Here is a 17752-nt window from a genome sequence, read left to right as displayed (position 1 = left end):
AATATTCCAGTAATATATTAAGTTAGAGGCTAGATAGTTGGTAGTTCAATTATATTAATTAATTACTTTGTAAGAATGTTCTGTTTTTGCTCCTTTGCTGTTGTGTTAGTTGTTAATTTTGTCAACTAGGTAATGGCGTGACATCAACACCCTTTCCTCACCCTGCTGAGATCAACCTGTATTACTCAGGTGTACTGCTTCCGACACCGCCTACTCGTGGTTTAATTTGGGGTTTTGATGTGTGATGAGCAGCTTAAACTTGTACAGTAAATACCAAATTTCATTTCTTTTGATTATTGCTCGTGTTTGAAAAGCTTTTTATTAACTTCACTAAACTACCTATAAATTATTCTTGACTTGTGTTTCTAGAAGTGGTTGTATAGTTGAAAAGACCATCAAGTGGACCAGTTCTCTACTGTGTTTCTTCTTTACATTATGGTTTTTCTTTGGATATGTTAGGAAAGAAGATATGGCTGCCAACTTTTAGGGGTTGATTGAGTTATTATTACAGGTAAGTAACCTAATAAAAAGTGGAATCCTATTTTATATATTAATTTATTTTTGTTATTGTTGTAGTATAGTAGAGAGAGCCGTAGAGGCAATGATGTAGACAATATTCGATCCCAAGTTTTCGGTTCAACCCCAAAGACTCTAACCAACCCACCTAAGATAATGATGTTTGGGTTTAGGGTAGATAGCTGACTAGGCAAGTACATCATTATACTCTTTTTGATATGCTGTCCTATTCATAGTTTATAACATTAATTCTTATTAGTCATATATGTTTGTCCTCGTCCATTTCAGGAAGGGGAATATATCAATTCATTTTCATACTAAATAATTGCTTTGATGCTTTCTATACCATTCAATCTTGTCCACACAACATACAACTTACAAAATCTCTTCATTTTCTTCAGATTAGTGAACTTTTCCCTTCTCCACTTTTGCATAAATCTTACTGTAATCCTGTATCACCCTCTTGGGTATTCTGCATTTCCCTGCTTTTGCAGTTTTTCTGCAATAATTTGATCATAGTCAACCTCTCTAGTTATCCAGGGGGTTTTTACCATTTCATATTTCTTCTTACTTAAGAAGCCTCTTTGAATTTCATTGATTGGCTTCCTTTCTGCTCACAAATAATCAACTGAGAAGTATCTGTTTGACATTTGTCCCATTCTCTGCATCGTCCTTTAATTATCTATACCTTCTCAATTGCTCTTTTCTTTGGATAGGAGGCTTTAACCTTTAGCTGTTGACTTTTTAAAAATAAATTCATTTTGGCGCCGCCATAAAACTAGTACTATATGCATAGATAACATTCGTTTTCGATGGAAAAGGAGTGGCTGTTGTTTGTAAGTTGGTTGATAATCGGGGTATCATTAAGGGCTTGTAAGGTTGAAGGGCTCGGAGTCAATTGGGGAACTCAAGCTAATCACAAATTGCCTCTTAGTACTGTAGTACAGCTATTAAAGGATAATGGTATTCAAAAGGTGAAGTTGTTTGATGCTGATGAATCTACTTTGAGTGCGCTCACTGGTACTAATATTGAAGTTATGGTTGCCATTCCTAATGCTGAGTTGGCTGCTATGCTTGATTATCATCAAGCTCAAAAGTGGGTTCGGAGCAATGTTGTGCGTTACAATTTCAAAGGAGGAGTCAACATCAAGTGAGTTGTGTAATCAAATTTTATTTCCCTTGTTTTAACCCTTTAGAATATGCTGGTAGATCTTGTCCTGTTTATCTGGGTTGTGACAAAGAATTTGTCTTGATCCAAAATGATAAAAATGCAAAATTTGTGTTCCCCTTTTCTTCATTTTGTGGGATGTTATATTTCATCCACTTGCCAATTGCCATGTGATTTGTGCTTATTAGCTCATCTTTTTAAAACATCTTCATTTCCTGGACCATAACTTCACTACACTAAATTTGTGCTGAGCTTACTCCAAAATTCACATTAATTTTGAGCTACCTCTATTTTCATTTTTGATGTTAAATTGCCTTTTATGGATTACTTTTTAATTTCCTTTTAAAAAGTTTATGGAAAAGGTACTAAACTTTTGTTAAAGTGATTGTGTGCATTGATTTTTTCACAAAAAAGTAATCTATGCAATTATCAACTAACACTCAAGCCTACAAAGTTTTTCGACTTACAGAAGTACGGGGGAGTTCCAAAATACAATGTTTCACAAGATTGAACTAGGAGATAATTTATTTTCCTAATTGACTAATCCATCCCCAATTGAAATTGAATTAGATGATTTATATGGATAGTGGTTGAAGGACCAATTTTCTAGCAACATCATCTTACTATTAGTGGTGAGCAATCAGAGTACACCCAATTGAACCGCAAAAATTTTGGAATTTTATTGGAAGTTGGAATAGGAATATCTTGTTGGAGGTTACGTTTGGATGTTAGCTGTGATGTAATTGATCTTGCAGGCCAAATTTTTTGAATTTGGAGGGTTGAGTGGAAATGGCAGAGGAATTTAACCATGTATAAGCAGCAACCATGATAGAGCAGACAGGTGATGGTTCTCATCTTTGAGGGGCCGGGGGAAGGGCGTTGAAAGACAGGAAAGTGGAGTAACTGGTTCTAATTTTTAAGAAAGTCGTAATGACTAGGCCTGCTGAATTTGAATGCTTCAAAGAAATGAATTTCAGTATATCATTTGGGTAGATAAGGGATATTCTTAACCTTTCATGAATTTGGGTAACGTTACATGTACAAACCTACCTTGATGTGAATTTTGGACATCATGTTACCTATTAGTGCTTAATTCTCTTTTTATACCTTCAACTTTATAATCTATATTTGCTAACAGGTCATTATGTGATTGTGTTATGTACCGTGGAGAAATTAATGATAAGGTATAATAATTATTGAGCAAGGGGAAACCTTTTAAGGGTAGTTAAATGATTGACTGATATATCATATATTTATGATCCAATACATTTTCATTACCAACTTTGAGCTATGCTCTGGATCCATCTGTACAATTTTTTGGTCTAGTACTAGTTTGCTCTCATATGAGTCATGTTATTCTTGTTCTATATTTTTGTTGAACCATTTTTTATCCTATTCTTCTAGTAAGTTGCTATCTTCATATTCTCTTTACATTCCCACTAGACTGATTATACTAACTGTGGCAGTGACATGTTGATGCTTTATACATGCACTTCATAAGAAAGAACAGTCGATAGGATAATATATGTGGGATTTTGGCATGTGATTGTATTCATGCTTATCTTAAGCTTCTCAAACTTTTCCAGTGTTATAAAGGTGATAGAGCTAAGAAAAGTAATGATTACATGCACTTCCTAGGGCAATTTTTTTTTTTTTTTTTTTTTTTTTTTTTTTTTTTTTTTCATTTTTCTTATTTTTCTTGCTAGACTGAAAATAACAGAGGAAATCAATAATGAATGATGTAGAAATAAAACATTTTGACAAATTCTAGTGTGCCTGTAGCTGTAGTATGACCCAGACAGTAAAAGCACATGAATGTAGGTTGTCTTAGATTATATCTGTACACATTCTATGCTTAAAGTAGTTTTTCATGATGTGGGCACTGTTATGTTTTATTGTCCAATTTTTTCGAAATATAAAATGTATAAATGAGGACCAGAAAACATTTTGTACATAAATACGAAGTACTAGAAATCTTATTTGATGATCATTTTCATTTAATATTCTAAATAACTGGGTTTTGCTTTTGCAAATATCTAGAGATGGTTGATTAGTGGACAAGAACTTGTGCATGCCAAATCATATGCAACTGTTAGTTAACCTTTTGATGTGTTAGAATGTGCAAACTTCTGCAACAATAAACCCTTTACCGGTTGCAGATATGTGGCGGTTGGAAACGAACCTTTTCTCAAGACCTACAATGGTACATTTGAGAATGCTACTCTGCCGGCCCTTCAAAATATTCAAAATGCTCTTAATGAAGCTGGGGTAGGAAACTCAGTTAAAGCAACTGTGCCCTTAAATGCTGATGTTTACGAATCACCACAGTCCAATCCTGTACCTTCTGCTGGAAGATTCAGACCTGATATCGCTGATGTCATGACCCAGATGGTCCAATTTATGAGCCAAAACAATGCACCATTCACCGTCAATATCTACCCTTTCCTCAGTCTGTATGGTAACCCCGATTTTCCAGTCAACTATGCATTCTTTGATGGGGGAGCTACTCCTCTTGATGATAATGGGATCCAATACACTAATGTTTTTGATGCCAACTTTGATACATTGGTTTCGGCCTTAAAAGCAGCAGGGTATGGGACTATGCCAATAATTGTTGGAGAGGTTGGGTGGCCCACGGATGGTGATATAAATGCCAATATTGACAATGCTATCAAATTCTATCGAGGCCTCCTGCCTAGACTTGCAGCTAACACTGGTACTCCATTGAGGCCCGGATATATAGAAATGTACTTGTTTGGGCTCCTTGATGAGGATGCAAAAAGTGTCGGACCTGGGTCATTTGAGAGGCATTGGGGAATTTTCCGGTATGACGGACAGCCAAAATTCCCCATGTATCTTGCCAGTGAAAACCGGGAAATCTATCTCATTGGTGCAAGAAATGTCCAATATCTTGAGAATCAATGGTGTGAGTTTAACCCGAATGCTAAGGATCTAAGCAAGCTAGGAGATAACATTAATTTCGCATGCACTTATGCTGATTGTACACCTCTTGGGTATGGATCCTCATGTAACGGTATGGATTTAAACGGGAACGTGTCCTATGCCTTCAATGTTTACTATCAGACTCAGTATCAGAAACTTGAGGCCTGCGACTTTGGAGGTTTGGCAAGGTTAACAATGAAGAATATCTCGACAGGAAATTGCAATTTTACTATCCAGATAGCTTCCTCTGGTCTGAGGACTGCTGCATCAGCAGCGTGCTTTACTATCACCGTGTTCACATATCTGTTTTTTAGAGTTTGATCTTGTGGATGTTGTGGTAATGCCATTCTTTGCTACTATACGTTTGCTTGATTGCTTCGTCTGTACAATCAGAGGTTTTCATGCCCAAACTTGGTAAATTTTTTTTGGTGTTTGTATAGAATTTTGGTTGCAGAGTTTTTCATCATTTGGGGCTATGAAATACAGTAGCTTCCATCCCTAGTCTTTACATGTCAGTTGTTCATAAATCATACGAAGTATTTTGAGAATCGCTCTGACTGGCTAGGTTTACAGTTTTGTTATGCAGGGAACTGCGATTTTTACAGCCAGATTATCTCTGCTTGTTTGATTACTGCTTCAATGTTGAACACAGTAATTGTGTTTATTTATTTATTCATTAAAATCTGATGTTGTCAATCTTATTTGGAATATAAAATCTGCATTAACAAGAGTAAATTTTAATTTAAATTGGCCACAGAAGTACAAGAGTGCACTTTCTTTCCCTATTAGTTTGGCCCCAAGCCATACACATCCTCCAATTCCTTGAAATATAGCAACATGAAGGAGATTTAAGCATCCCCATGCAAGTTTTAATGTAATAATAAAAAATTTAAAATGTGGATAATATAAAGATATGTAATGAGGTCTATTTAACAAGATCTTATATAGATATATATATATATATATATATTTTTTTTTCTTACATATAAATATAAATATATAATAACATGTAATTGGATGTTGATGTAGTGGTGATTGAGACTACACTTGGTAGGGAGCACCTGTGTTCGATCCCCCGTGACAACATTTGGGAGGGGACTGAAACCTAACCACCCAAAACTGATCCCGAATCCGGATTAGCCTAAAGGGTGAAAAAAAAAGGTGAGAGGGTAAAAAGTGCTAAAAGGTGCAATTGTTACAACATTTAAGGGAATACTATAAAATGCCTTCTTTTTTTTATTATTATTTTTTTATTTTTTTATTTTTTTTGGGTAAAAAATGTAACTTATTAATATGCGTTTCAGATTAATTGTAAATTTGTAACAATCTGTCTGATAAACATGTTGTTCAATTTTGACCATTGACATAGTATACAAATATTCTATATACACTACTTCGTATTAAGGAATATAAAAAATTGATATGATGAAAATAGACATAAAGACTAATTCAAAATAAGTACGGAGTATAAAAATAATATAAAAATTAAATTGTCGCAATTAATTGAAAATGGAGATTCTTTCAAAAAAAAATGGAGATGATAAAAGTTAGTTGAATGGAATAGATGAGGGTGAAGTGAATATTGGTTTTTTTCCCCCTTTTGGTGAAAATGAATATTTGTTGTGAACAATAAGCTTATTTATTTTCTCGAAAGAATCTCTAAACGGTTAAAGAGAGAGAGAGTTAGTTAAGGCTGTCAATTTGTGTGGAATTCTTGCTCAACATCGGACCCCACTTCATTGCCCTTTGAATTCTGTTATTCTTTGAAAACCTAAACTAATTTCTGGCAAAGTGGCAAGTACATTCTCTAAAGTTGCATGAATTAGCTGCTAGTCGTCAATATAATTTTACAAATTCTCTTTTTTTTTTTTTTTTTTTTTTTTTTTTTTTTTTTTTTGACGAAATTTTACAAATTCTCAAATGAATATGGTTCACACTAATTTATTGTGGACCACTAACATTAGAGACAATATGATTGTTTTAATTTATTAATAAAAAAGGTCACTATATCAAAATAAAAGTTATTATGTTGAAATAAAAGTTAGTGTGACATGACATTATAAAAGCTATAAGAAGTTCTTTCAAAAAAAAAAAAAAAAAACAAAAAAAAAAAAAAAAAAAAAACTATAAGAGGTTAATTTTTATAATGAAATTTTGGGCAATACGAATAATAAAGGTCACTATGTTTAAATTAGGTCACTATTTAACATAGTGGTGTACATTATGTTCATAATTACATTAAGGGTCACACAAGTTTTAAAAACGGTTACCATATTAAAAATAAGGTTACTATAATAAATTAGGGGTCACTATGTTGAATATAATGTCAGTTACGTGTGTATAAACCTTAGATCCACAATAATATTATTGTGGACCAGGTTCACAAAAGATTTTCTGTTATAATTTTATCTTGTACTCCGTATTTTAGAGTCCTACTTTAATTTGATTATTATATTAATTATATCGAAGTATATTACCTCCACCAATGTTTATGTTATATATATATACTTCGGGTCTGTTCACATTTACTTAATTTCAGTTCAGTTCAGTTCAGTTTAGTTCCAATCAGTTCAGTTCAGTTCAATTCAGTTCAGTTCCAATCAGTTCAGTTCAGTTCAGTTCAGTTCGGCTCTTAATTTCTCTCTCACATAAAATATTCATTTCAGTTCAGTTCAGTTCAGTTCAGTTCCAATCAGTTCAGTTCAGTTCAGTTCAGTTCCAATCAGTTCAGTTCAGTTCAGCTCAATTCAGTAAATATGAATAGGCCCTTCATCTGTCCTATATTAATTGTAACATTTTGACTGAACATACTTGTCGTCGATGTACATGTTTGACCGTCGATGTCTTTTATTTACAATATTTATAAAAGCAATAAAAAATTTACATTAAGAAATTATACATTAAAATAGACCAACAACATCTTACATGATTACATAGGATTTTATATAATAGCTAAAAAAGATGGTCAAAGTGAGATGTGTAAATAGAGCAAAAAGTCAACACATTGCGAGTAATTTGGGACAAATCGAGTATAATTGAGCATAATCATATGAGTGCTTGTTAGAATTTGTCGATGTATAATTTTTAAAAACCTACTTTTTATAATTTATATTTACGGTTTTTTCAGTTATATACTCTATCACTCCCCTTCACATGAAAGACCCTTTAGGCTTGAAATGTGGATGCAGCACAGGCGCTGCCATACCTAGCGCAAATTAATTCCACTTTGAAGGAGGAGAGGATAAGATTCAAACCCGTGACCTTTGTGTCACGTTGGTTCCGATACCATGTCACGTTGATTCATCATCATACACCCCCGAGTTTTTTTTTTTTATTTTTTTTTATTTTTACACCATATACCCCCAAACGCTTTCAAATACACCATGTGATGTCAAGTTTTCTAAATAATGCACTAGATACCCTTATAGACTAACATATGTTAGCTCTGTCATTCTTTACCCCAAATAATTTCCCTCCGGCCCCTAACCAACTACCCTCCCTTTCCCTACCCACAAAACCACCAAAGATTTCCTTTCCAAACCTTGAAAACTATTCGCACATACATGATTCTAGAGATTTGCGGTGGTCTCAGAGGTTAGGGGAGGGCGAGGGCGCAGTATGTGGTGGTTTTGGTGGTAAGAGAAGGTATCCGGGGGTGATTTCGTGGCATAATTAATCAAACTCCACTTATCTCGTGGTCATTAAGGGTATATGGTACATTTTTATAAAAATATATGGGTATATGAGCGCGGGGAAATTAGGTCGTTGACTAACCTCCTCACGGCCAAACAAAATTTATTATAATCCTAAACTAACCCCTAAACAAGTCTAGTGGTAAGTTCGGAGTCGAACCACAAGAAACGGTAATGTTGGATTGTTCTCGATCTAATGCTTAAGCTACGCCGAAGTCGGTTTATGGATAGTGGACACTACAACTACACTAACACACATATAAAGATCAAGATATTATAAAGTCTACTAGGGGCAAAGTTCCACTTTGAATAATTAACAAGTTAATGGGAATCGATTTGATAATCAATCATGCAAAGAAAGAATTAAAATGAGAATTAATTACACTCAAGAGTAATCTCTCAAATTCCTAGCCTACATCCCTCATTGACTAGGTGCATAGAAGAAATTTACCCAAAATGCAATCAAATATATAAATTCTAATTCACAATCCCTTGTCAAACTAGAACTAACATGCAATTAAGTTTGCTATCTTAGGAGATCAATCTAATCTAAAACAAACAACATGCCATCATCAATTCAATCAATTTAATCACACAATTATCATCAAATTTATCTCAAGTAACTCAATTAACCATACCAAAGCTTCACTCAACACCTAGTAGAATGAAATCTACTTAAACATGATTAACAAAGCAATTAATAAAGCATAAAGAGAGAAGAGAGTAAGAAATGCTCATTGATATAAAATGGAGATCTTCAAATCATCAAATTCCTCCTTTGATTATCCAAAATCCATAAAAACCATTGTTTCTCTCACTTTCTCTCTCCAAAATTTGAGAGTTTCTCTCTCTAAAAACCTAAAACTAACCTAAAACTACTGAAAAAATGAATTCCCCCCTCTAAAATGAGCAAAAAATCTATTTATATCCCTTACTAAATTGCCTAGGAAGCTCCGCAAAAAGTCGAGCAGCGCGTAGAGGAGCGGGCGTGCACCCCCTCAGGAGCGGGCGCTCCAAACTTTCTGCCAAACTTCAAAATTGCACACCCTGTGAGGAGCGGGCGTGCGGCCTTGAGGAGCGGGCGCTCCTGGTTGCGGACTGGGCAAACTGCTCAGCTTCAAATGAGCATATCTCCCACGTTTTACATCGAAATTGAGCATATGACCTGTCGTTGGAAAGCTCTCAAGATAAGCTTTCATCTCCAATTGGAATCACCCCAAAATGTTTTGTAGATCAAAAGATATAGGCATTTGAAGTATGATCTTTGCAAATCAAGTGCACATTTCTTCATTACTTGTTCTTTTATGTTTTATATTTCTTCAATCTTGAGCAATGAACTTATCCAAGTGTTCCTAAACATAAGAGTAAACCAATAAAGTTTAATCTAATGTCATAAGCCACCAAAATATGCAAGAAAAGCCAAAATTGAGCAATAACGACATTTCACACATAAACATGACAAATGTAGTAAAACGTTATTAAAACCAAGTAAAAAGATAGAAAAACTAACAAGAAAACTCCTAAAAATAGCGACATAAATGACACTTATCAGTATATGACCTTCATCTTTCCATGCATGGCTCCATTTTCTAATTGTTAGTTTTTTTCCTTCAAAAAGGGGTACAATATTACCTCTGTGTACCCTCTAGATCCGCCACTTGGGAATCACATTAACTAGTTGTCATAGATTGGGTACCTCTATGATATTGTAATGCTAGTGCTACAATAATCCAAATTATATTCTTAACCAAGAAAAAAAAAACGTAAAAAAATAAAAATAAAGCTAAAAATCAGAAAATACCAGTTTATCAATATGATAAACAAAATTTGTTTATCAAATGGCAAAATCGTAAATATATCAACAACTTTTTATTAAATATGGGTCCCACTATTGTTGATATATTTACGAAAATGCCATGATGACTGGACATTTATGTTATTTTATTTACAATTTTGCCATTTGATAAACAAATATTGTTTATCAAATTGATTAACTGGGACTTCCTCAAATTTAATAGGGGTGAAAAACACAATATTATATACCAATATACCAAAATCACACAAACTTTTTTTTTTTTTTTCCTTCGAGGGAAAAATCATACTCCATTATTTTCCAATCATTTTAGTCCCAATTGTCTCAATAAAAATTTGGTCGGTTGTATTATGAGCTCGAGGTTATGTGGCATTTCACACAATACGTATAAACATGGATTATTAATTTGTTACTACAATACTACTGCTTAATAACTTTAACCCTTTTATTCTCTTTGATTTTCCTTATCTCATATAGTCATATGGATTACAAAGATCTTGAATAAAAAGAACAAAAAAATATGAGGGAGTAAAAATTTACATACCAGTGAACAATTTATCTACTATTCTTATTACTTCCTCCGTTAACTATTATTTGCAACATATACTATAAATGGATGCTAACTATTATGTGCAACAAATGTTTTCTTTCCTTTTTGGATTATCATTTCTCTCTATCTCTCTCCTCAGTCCTCATCACATGTACCCAACTTTTTCTCTTTCCATTTTACACTCACAAACAACTTTTGCCTAAGAGTCCGCGAACACCTCCTTTGTTGCAAATAATAGTTAACGGAGGAAGTAGATTATACTTGACCTAGTGTTGATTATAATATTTCATGACTTGAAGTTGTAGGAACGAATAATCCCCCATAGAAACACTTTGGAGGAGGTAATTGAATTTCTTATACCTTTCCCTCTTACTCCCAAAGGATGTTGGCTATTAGTTAAGGATGTGAACAGATTTGTGTGAGTTTTCCTCCTAGAATGGTACATTCTCCTTGCCTTTAAAGAAAAAAAATAAATAAATAAAATTTGCATCTAGGATAATACAAGTACTTGCATAAAGAGTGAAGTCTAAACAGATGAAGGTACAACATTCCATTTCCACAAGGCTTAGAAAAAATATAAAAAACAAAAGAATATTGAGAAAATTCAAGTTTATCAATTTTATATATACTAGATAAACAGAGAATGGAATTTGAATAATCGCTTCAGCTAGCTTACTATGTTCGTAAAATAAGGACATGTCCACATTTACTGAATTGAACTGATTGAAGCTGAACTAAACTGAACTGAACTGATTGGAGCTGAACTGAATTGAACTAAACTGAATAAAGCTGAAATGAATATTTTATGAGAGAATAAAATTAGGAGCTGAACTGATTGGAGCTGAACTGAACTCAATTAATTAGAGCTGAACTGAACTCAACTTATTACAGCTGAACTAAATTGAACTGAAATTAAGCTGAAGTGAACGAACATGTCCTAAGTCTTGTGTACCACGGGTGTACCTTAAATTGTAAAACGGTCAGTTCGAGCATAACTTCAACTACTTTTATAGTTACTTTAATCACTTAAAGGATAACTTTTGATTTGTCGTTTGTTAGAATTTTATTTTAATGTGTAATTTCTTATGGATACGTGGTTTCATATTATAATGACTAATATGATTAATCTAATACATTATAAGTTATTTGTAAGATAAAATTTATTAATAGAAAATAATAACTTTTGCTGTATAAAGGATAATTTAAGTTTTATTTTTATTTTATTGAAACAGATAATTTAATTACTTTTAATATAACTTTAACCTGATAAATTAATGTACACCTGCCTTTTTTTTTTTTTTTTTTTTTTTTTTTTTTTTTTTTTGAGAATTTGTGATGTTCGTAATAAAATCAATATGTGTATGTACCAAATTTAATGAAAAATCACTAAATAACAACTACAAAATTACTTAATTAATACGGAGTACTATAATTTATTTTTGAGACCATGGAGTACTATACACATATATATATTTTTTATCTCATTAATAAAGTGAGCCTTGCTCTAGAATAACAAGGAAATAGTGAAAAAAAAAAAAAAAAAAAAAAAAAAACCATTTACTCTCCACATTATCACAATTAACCAAGTACAAATATAAACCTGCCCTTTCCTTCCCCTTCCTTACACCAGGACAAATCTTCTTTTTTATCTCCCTGAAATTCATACTTCACTCTCAACATTTTTTTTACTTTTTTTTATTACACATTTATTGAAATAAATCAAACAAAAAGGTAAGCTCTTTTATACTAACAATATGATTATTCAATATCAATTTTCATATATATAATAATCCATAATTCCATAAACCTTCTATTTTACCTGAAATAGATCAAAACAGTAGTAACTTTATGCAGAAGTGTTGATAATCAACAACTTTTTATTCAGTTTATTTTATATTTTTAATATTTACACTGAAAAAAGATTTGATCTTGTGCAGAGACAGAAGCCCATAAAAGGTGGAGGAGAGAGAAAATGTATAATCAGAATGAATCTGCTGCTTGCTTTGACCCCAACAACAACCCTGATGACCAACCTGCTGCAATTGCTGCTGCTGCTGCAATTAATGGGTTTTCATCCTATGAGACAAAGACAAGTACTATCACAACAATTCTGCAAGAATCAGATTTCCAAAACCCTAATAATAATCTTTGTAATCATTCACATTATGATCCCAATACTACTACTTGGGACCATAATTCTGAAATGGGTTTCACCAATTTTGTTGAAAACATACACCATCACACTACTACTACAACTGATCTTCTTACACTTCTCCACTTACCCATTTCCTCCTTTGCTACTGCTTCCTCCTCTTCGCCACCACCGCCTTCCGCTTTCGGGTTTTTAGGGGAGTTTAACCCGGCTATGATGGTTGATTACCCGGTACACGGTTCCGGGTCTGGATCTTCTTATGATCCTAATTTGTTCCCTCAGAATTCTGCTTTTATGATGAGAGATCAGCTTTTGTTTCATCCTAATCATGAGTATAATACTGGGAATGTGAATGGATTTGATGGAGTTTACCAAGAAGATGATACCCAGTTTCTTGAATTCAGGAAAGGAAAAGGGAAAGTTGGTAATAGTAATAATAAGAGCCCTAAGAATTCTGCTACTGAAAAACAAAGGAGGAGAAACTTCAATGACAAGTATGATTATCTCAGTAAACTCATTCCCAACCAAACCAAGGTATAATTTACTTATTATATTTAAGGTTGAATTTTTTAATATCCTTTTGTTTGGATTTAATTTTCAAGTAATTACTCGTTCAAATTACACTGTCAACATGATTATTATATTACGAAATAGCGAATTATTTTACGAGTATAATTTTTTTGTGTGGGTGATTATTTTGCGCCTAATCTTCCATTCAGATTTAATATTCATGTAATTACTCGTTGAAATTGCACTATCTACATTATTATTTTTTCTGATACGAAGGATTTTTATATTTCTTCATGTGGGTTATTTCGGCGTATGGATATAATAGTCATGTAATTTCTTGTTCAAATAGGATTTTGATCTCTTTATGTGGGTTATTTGATCGTGTGGATATAATAGTCACTTAATTACTTATTCAAATAGGATTTTATTTTTCTTTAAGTGGGTTATTTCATCGTGTGGATATTATAGTAACGTAATTACTCGCTCAAATAACATTACCTATGACTATTTTTATTTCAGAAAGGAGGGAGTGTATGTTATTTCTTTATTTTTATGTTTTGCACATTAACTGTTTGTTGAAATGCATGAATGTAGACTGATAGAGCATCCATAGTACTAGATGCAATAAACCACATACATGAATTGAGAAGGACAGTGGGAGAGCTCAAAATCCTGGTTGACAAAAAAAGAATTTCAAAAATGAAAAGGCACAAAACTCATGATGATACCAACACCAACACCAACACCCCTGTTGGTGGGGACCAACACGGTACCGGTGTCGATGGAGCTGCCGTGGTGAAACCCGAACCGGAGGAGGATTTCAACGGGTCGATAGCCATCCAACTCCGAAGCTCATGGATTCAGAGGAAGTGGAAGGACTCAGAAGTCGACGTTCGAATTGTTGATGATGATGTTACCATTAAGCTAGTGCAGCGAAAGAAGATCAACTGTTTACTGTCTGTGTCTAGGACTCTTGATGAGCTTCAGTTGGATTTACGCCATGTAGCTGGTGGCGAAGTTGGGGACTATTACAGTTATCTGTTCAACACTAAGGTGAATAGGCCAAGAAGTTTGGGTTAATTATGGGTTTAATTGCTTGTTTTTTGTGGTTAATTTTTTGTGTTTTTTTGGTTAATTTTTGTTGCAGATTTGTGAAGGGTCATCAGTGTATGCAAGTGCTATTGCTAATAAGCTGATAGAAGTTGTGGAGAGAGGGTCTGGTGTTGCTTCTGTTGCTGATTAAGGAGTCAAATTAGTGATTAAGATATTAACAACAGTAATTGTTGTACTAATCTACTTATTTAACCAACTTAATTACTCTTTTGTTGCCTGTATTTTCTTTCTACCAACAACAGTATTCTATAAATTAGTAGTGTTTAATTAATCTTGTTAGATGCTACAGAGTACTTAGTAGTGTTTTGTTAATCTAATTCGATGCTACTTAAATTAATGGTTGAATTTATAAGGAATATAACATCTATTTAATAGTTTAATGCACAATCTTTGCTCTTTGTCTCTTCATACCTCCTTCATTCGTCTCACGTCGAATATCCATGGACTCGACTTTTTGATACTAGTATGGACTCTTTGGCGCTTCATTTTAGGCTAAAATTAGAAAAAGGTGTCCATAGAATAGTCTAGCCAAACACTTGAACAAATTCACGTTAATACATGTATATTCGGGGGAGCCCCAGTTTCTCTTCTTGAGAAACAAAAAGTGTTTCTCTAATGGAAAATGTGTAATAAAAACGCCTAGGGATTTGTAAACAAATGGTTTTTAAAGCTGATAAATGCTGACTGTGACTTCCACTGAAGCAAATCACGTGGACTACTGAAGACGCCGTTAGATGGTGACGTTAGTAGCATTCCATTGCAGCTTTGTCTTCACCTCCACCTCCACCGACAACAAGCACCTCCACCTCCACCGACAACAAACACCTCCACCATCACCTCCCTCTTTCGTCCCCACCGACACCATCATCTTCCTCTTTCGTCTACACCGGGAACAACCACCATTATCGGCGGCAAACATAAGCGGCTTCGCCGCCAAAATCAAACGAAAAACCCAATAAGAAAAGGTAAAATTTATGGCAGGGCCTGGTCAACCCCAAAGGGTAAGGGCGACCATCCTCCATTGAAGCTATATATCATCGAGCTTGAATTCCTCCATTGAAGCCGTCATCAAGTTCGAATTCCTCCTTTTAAACTCAATTTCCTCCATTGAAGCTTACTCCTACTATTGGCCGTTGTTTTAATTTATCGACACGTCTAATTGGTCTAGCTCCCGCTTTTGACGATTTATCGCCGGAGGTGGGAACTAGATTCTGGGTACTTGATCACGACAGAGGTGAATTGCAAAAAGGGGTGAATTGGAAAAGGGGGTAAGTTGAAAAGGGGGTAACGTCAGGTTCACTCCGTCAACTAATTATTCTAAATTTACCCTCATGAGAAACCCTTCTTGTTTATCAAGAAGAGAAACTTGGAATTACCCTGTATATTCACATTAGAGTAAAGGTCTGTTCTCATTTACTAAGCTGAACTAATCTAAATTGAATCGAAAATATCTAAGCTGAACTAAACTGAACTAAATTGTTTATGAGAAAAGGATATTAGAAACTGAACAGAAATGAACTGAATTGAAATGAAATTAAGCTGAAGAGAACAAGCCCTAAGATAGCTATCGATTAAGTAGTAGCTATACTACACACAATAAGGAAAATTTATAAAACAATAAGAAAAATTTGTCTAGAAATGAATGAACATATATGTTCACCTATTTGTACGGAAGGATGACCTTATAAATTTCAAGTGGTGAGAAAGGACCTTATAAGTCCATTTTGTTGTTTAGGGGACCTTGAGGTAGGAATCCGGCCATTTTCTCAGATGTTGACCTCACACATGTTTGTCACGTGACTTTAAAAATGACCTTCCCCTTACTTTTTTCCACGTTTCCCCTCCAGTTCTCCCTTTCCCTCCCCCCCTCCCCAAATTCTTTCCCCAAATTCTTTTGCTCTCTCCTCAAGATGTTGTACCAAACATTGATCTTACCTAGTGCGAAAAGTACTTGGGGAAAAATTTGGGCAAAAAACTTTCTCTCTCTCCCCAAGTTCAGTTCAGTTCAGCTCGGTTCGTTCAGTGAATCAGAACATATCCTTAGTTTTGCTTATTTGATCTAATTTGAAGTTATTAATTATGATAAAATTAAATCTGAATCTTATTTTTTCTAAACTAATTTAATTTAAATTAATTATACGTAAGATTTTGAAAAAAAAGATGAACTAACTAGACATGATTAATCTTATGGGATTAAGGTTTTGTTTGATTAATTGATAACTAAATATGGACTAAGATTTTTTTTATTTTTTTATTTTTATCTATTAATTATCACACACCTGTGTCTTAATATCTCACATAATTTCATTTTCGCATCCCACACTTTTTACAAACTTTATTTCATTTTAGTGCAATAATGGTAAAATTGGTAAGATACTAGGACACCCTATCACAGATTCACAAGAATGGGGGGTATGAGAATCGAACACCCAACCTCTTGGGGGAACCATTCTCATCTATTCTTTTCACTTTGGTGCTTTTGTATCTTATTATTTTATTATTATTAACCCAGATTATTTTGTTCGTGGGAGTATTCCTACGATTTCTGATGCTTAGTGGAAGGAAATCATGTCTGCTGTAAAGGGTGCCAAGTCTAGTTCTTCGTCAGATGGCAATAAACTTGGTACGTATAACTCCACTGATTGGCTCATTGACACTGGAGCTTCAAACCATATGTCTGGTAATATTGATCTTTTCACTGATTTACATGACATCTTTTCGCCTGTTGGCTTGCCCAATGGGAAGAGCACGACGACTACGAAGGAAGGAAGAGTTATTTTGTCTGATAATTTAACTCTTGATAATGTTTTATATGTTCCTGCTCTTAAATGCAACTTGTTATCTGTGTCTCAATTGTTAGAAAAACAATGTTATTTTATTATGTTCACTGACAAGCTATGCATTATTCAAGACCGCAGTTTGAGGAACTTGATTGGAGCAGGGGTCCAATGTGATGGGGTCTATATTTTTCGTTCGGTTCGTGCTCGGAATCTGCAGGCGAACAAAGTGTTTATTTCAGATGCAAGTTTGTTATGGCATAGGCGTCTCGGGCATCCGTCAATGCATGTTGTGAGCTCTCTTCCGGGAGTTTCTAGTAGTAGTAGTACTCATAGTAGTAGTTCTGTTTGTTCTTTTGCTTGTGACATTTGTTTTATGGGGAAGCAACCCCGAAACTCTTTTCCATTTAAGTATGAATAAAGCATCTGAAATTTTTGATTTAATTCATTGTGATATTTGGGGTCCAAACAAGACTGTTTCTAGTTGTGATGCTCGCTATTTCCTAACCATTATTGAT

The 17752-nt window shown here is 34.0% G+C and overlaps 2 protein-coding genes across 2 annotated transcripts; both read left to right on the top strand.

Annotated features, from left to right (window-relative positions):
* Positions 1-786: 786 nt before the first annotated feature.
* On the top strand, positions 787-5198 carry LOC145607654 (glucan endo-1,3-beta-glucosidase 8-like). The gene is made up of 2 exons (XM_081663245.1): positions 787-1666; positions 3844-5198. Exons 1-2 carry the CDS (start codon positions 1329-1331, stop codon positions 4946-4948), a joined length of 1443 nt encoding a protein of 480 aa, XP_081519371.1. The 5' UTR covers positions 787-1328; the 3' UTR covers positions 4949-5198.
* A 7456-nt stretch (positions 5199-12654) lies between these two features.
* On the top strand, positions 12655-14587 carry LOC145606991 (transcription factor bHLH91-like). The gene is made up of 3 exons (XM_081662791.1): positions 12655-13368; positions 13939-14397; positions 14492-14587. Exons 1-3 carry the CDS (start codon positions 12655-12657, stop codon positions 14585-14587), a joined length of 1269 nt encoding a protein of 422 aa, XP_081518917.1.
* Positions 14588-17752: the final 3165 nt, after the last annotated feature.

The sequence above is a fragment of the Chenopodium album genome, chromosome 23 (assembly GCF_948465745.1).
Source record: "Chenopodium album chromosome 23, dcCheAlbu1.1, whole genome shotgun sequence".
NCBI classification, from domain to species: Eukaryota; Viridiplantae; Streptophyta; class Magnoliopsida; order Caryophyllales; family Amaranthaceae; genus Chenopodium; species Chenopodium album.
This window is presented reverse-complemented; position numbering and strand designations above follow the sequence as displayed.

Coding starts and splice junctions, on each gene's coding strand:
- LOC145607654 (XM_081663245.1), top strand. CDS start 1,329: ATGGAAAAGGAGTGGCTGTTGTTTGTAAGTTGGTTGATAATCGGGGTA. Junction 1,667..3,843: donor AAAGGAGGAGTCAACATCAA/GTGAGTTGTGTA, acceptor TACCGGTTGCAG/ATATGTGGCGGTTGGAAACG.
- LOC145606991 (XM_081662791.1), top strand. CDS start 12,655: ATGTATAATCAGAATGAATCTGCTGCTTGCTTTGACCCCAACAACAAC. Junction 13,369..13,938: donor TCATTCCCAACCAAACCAAG/GTATAATTTACT, acceptor GCATGAATGTAG/ACTGATAGAGCATCCATAGT. Junction 14,398..14,491: donor GTTATCTGTTCAACACTAAG/GTGAATAGGCCA, acceptor TTTTTGTTGCAG/ATTTGTGAAGGGTCATCAGT.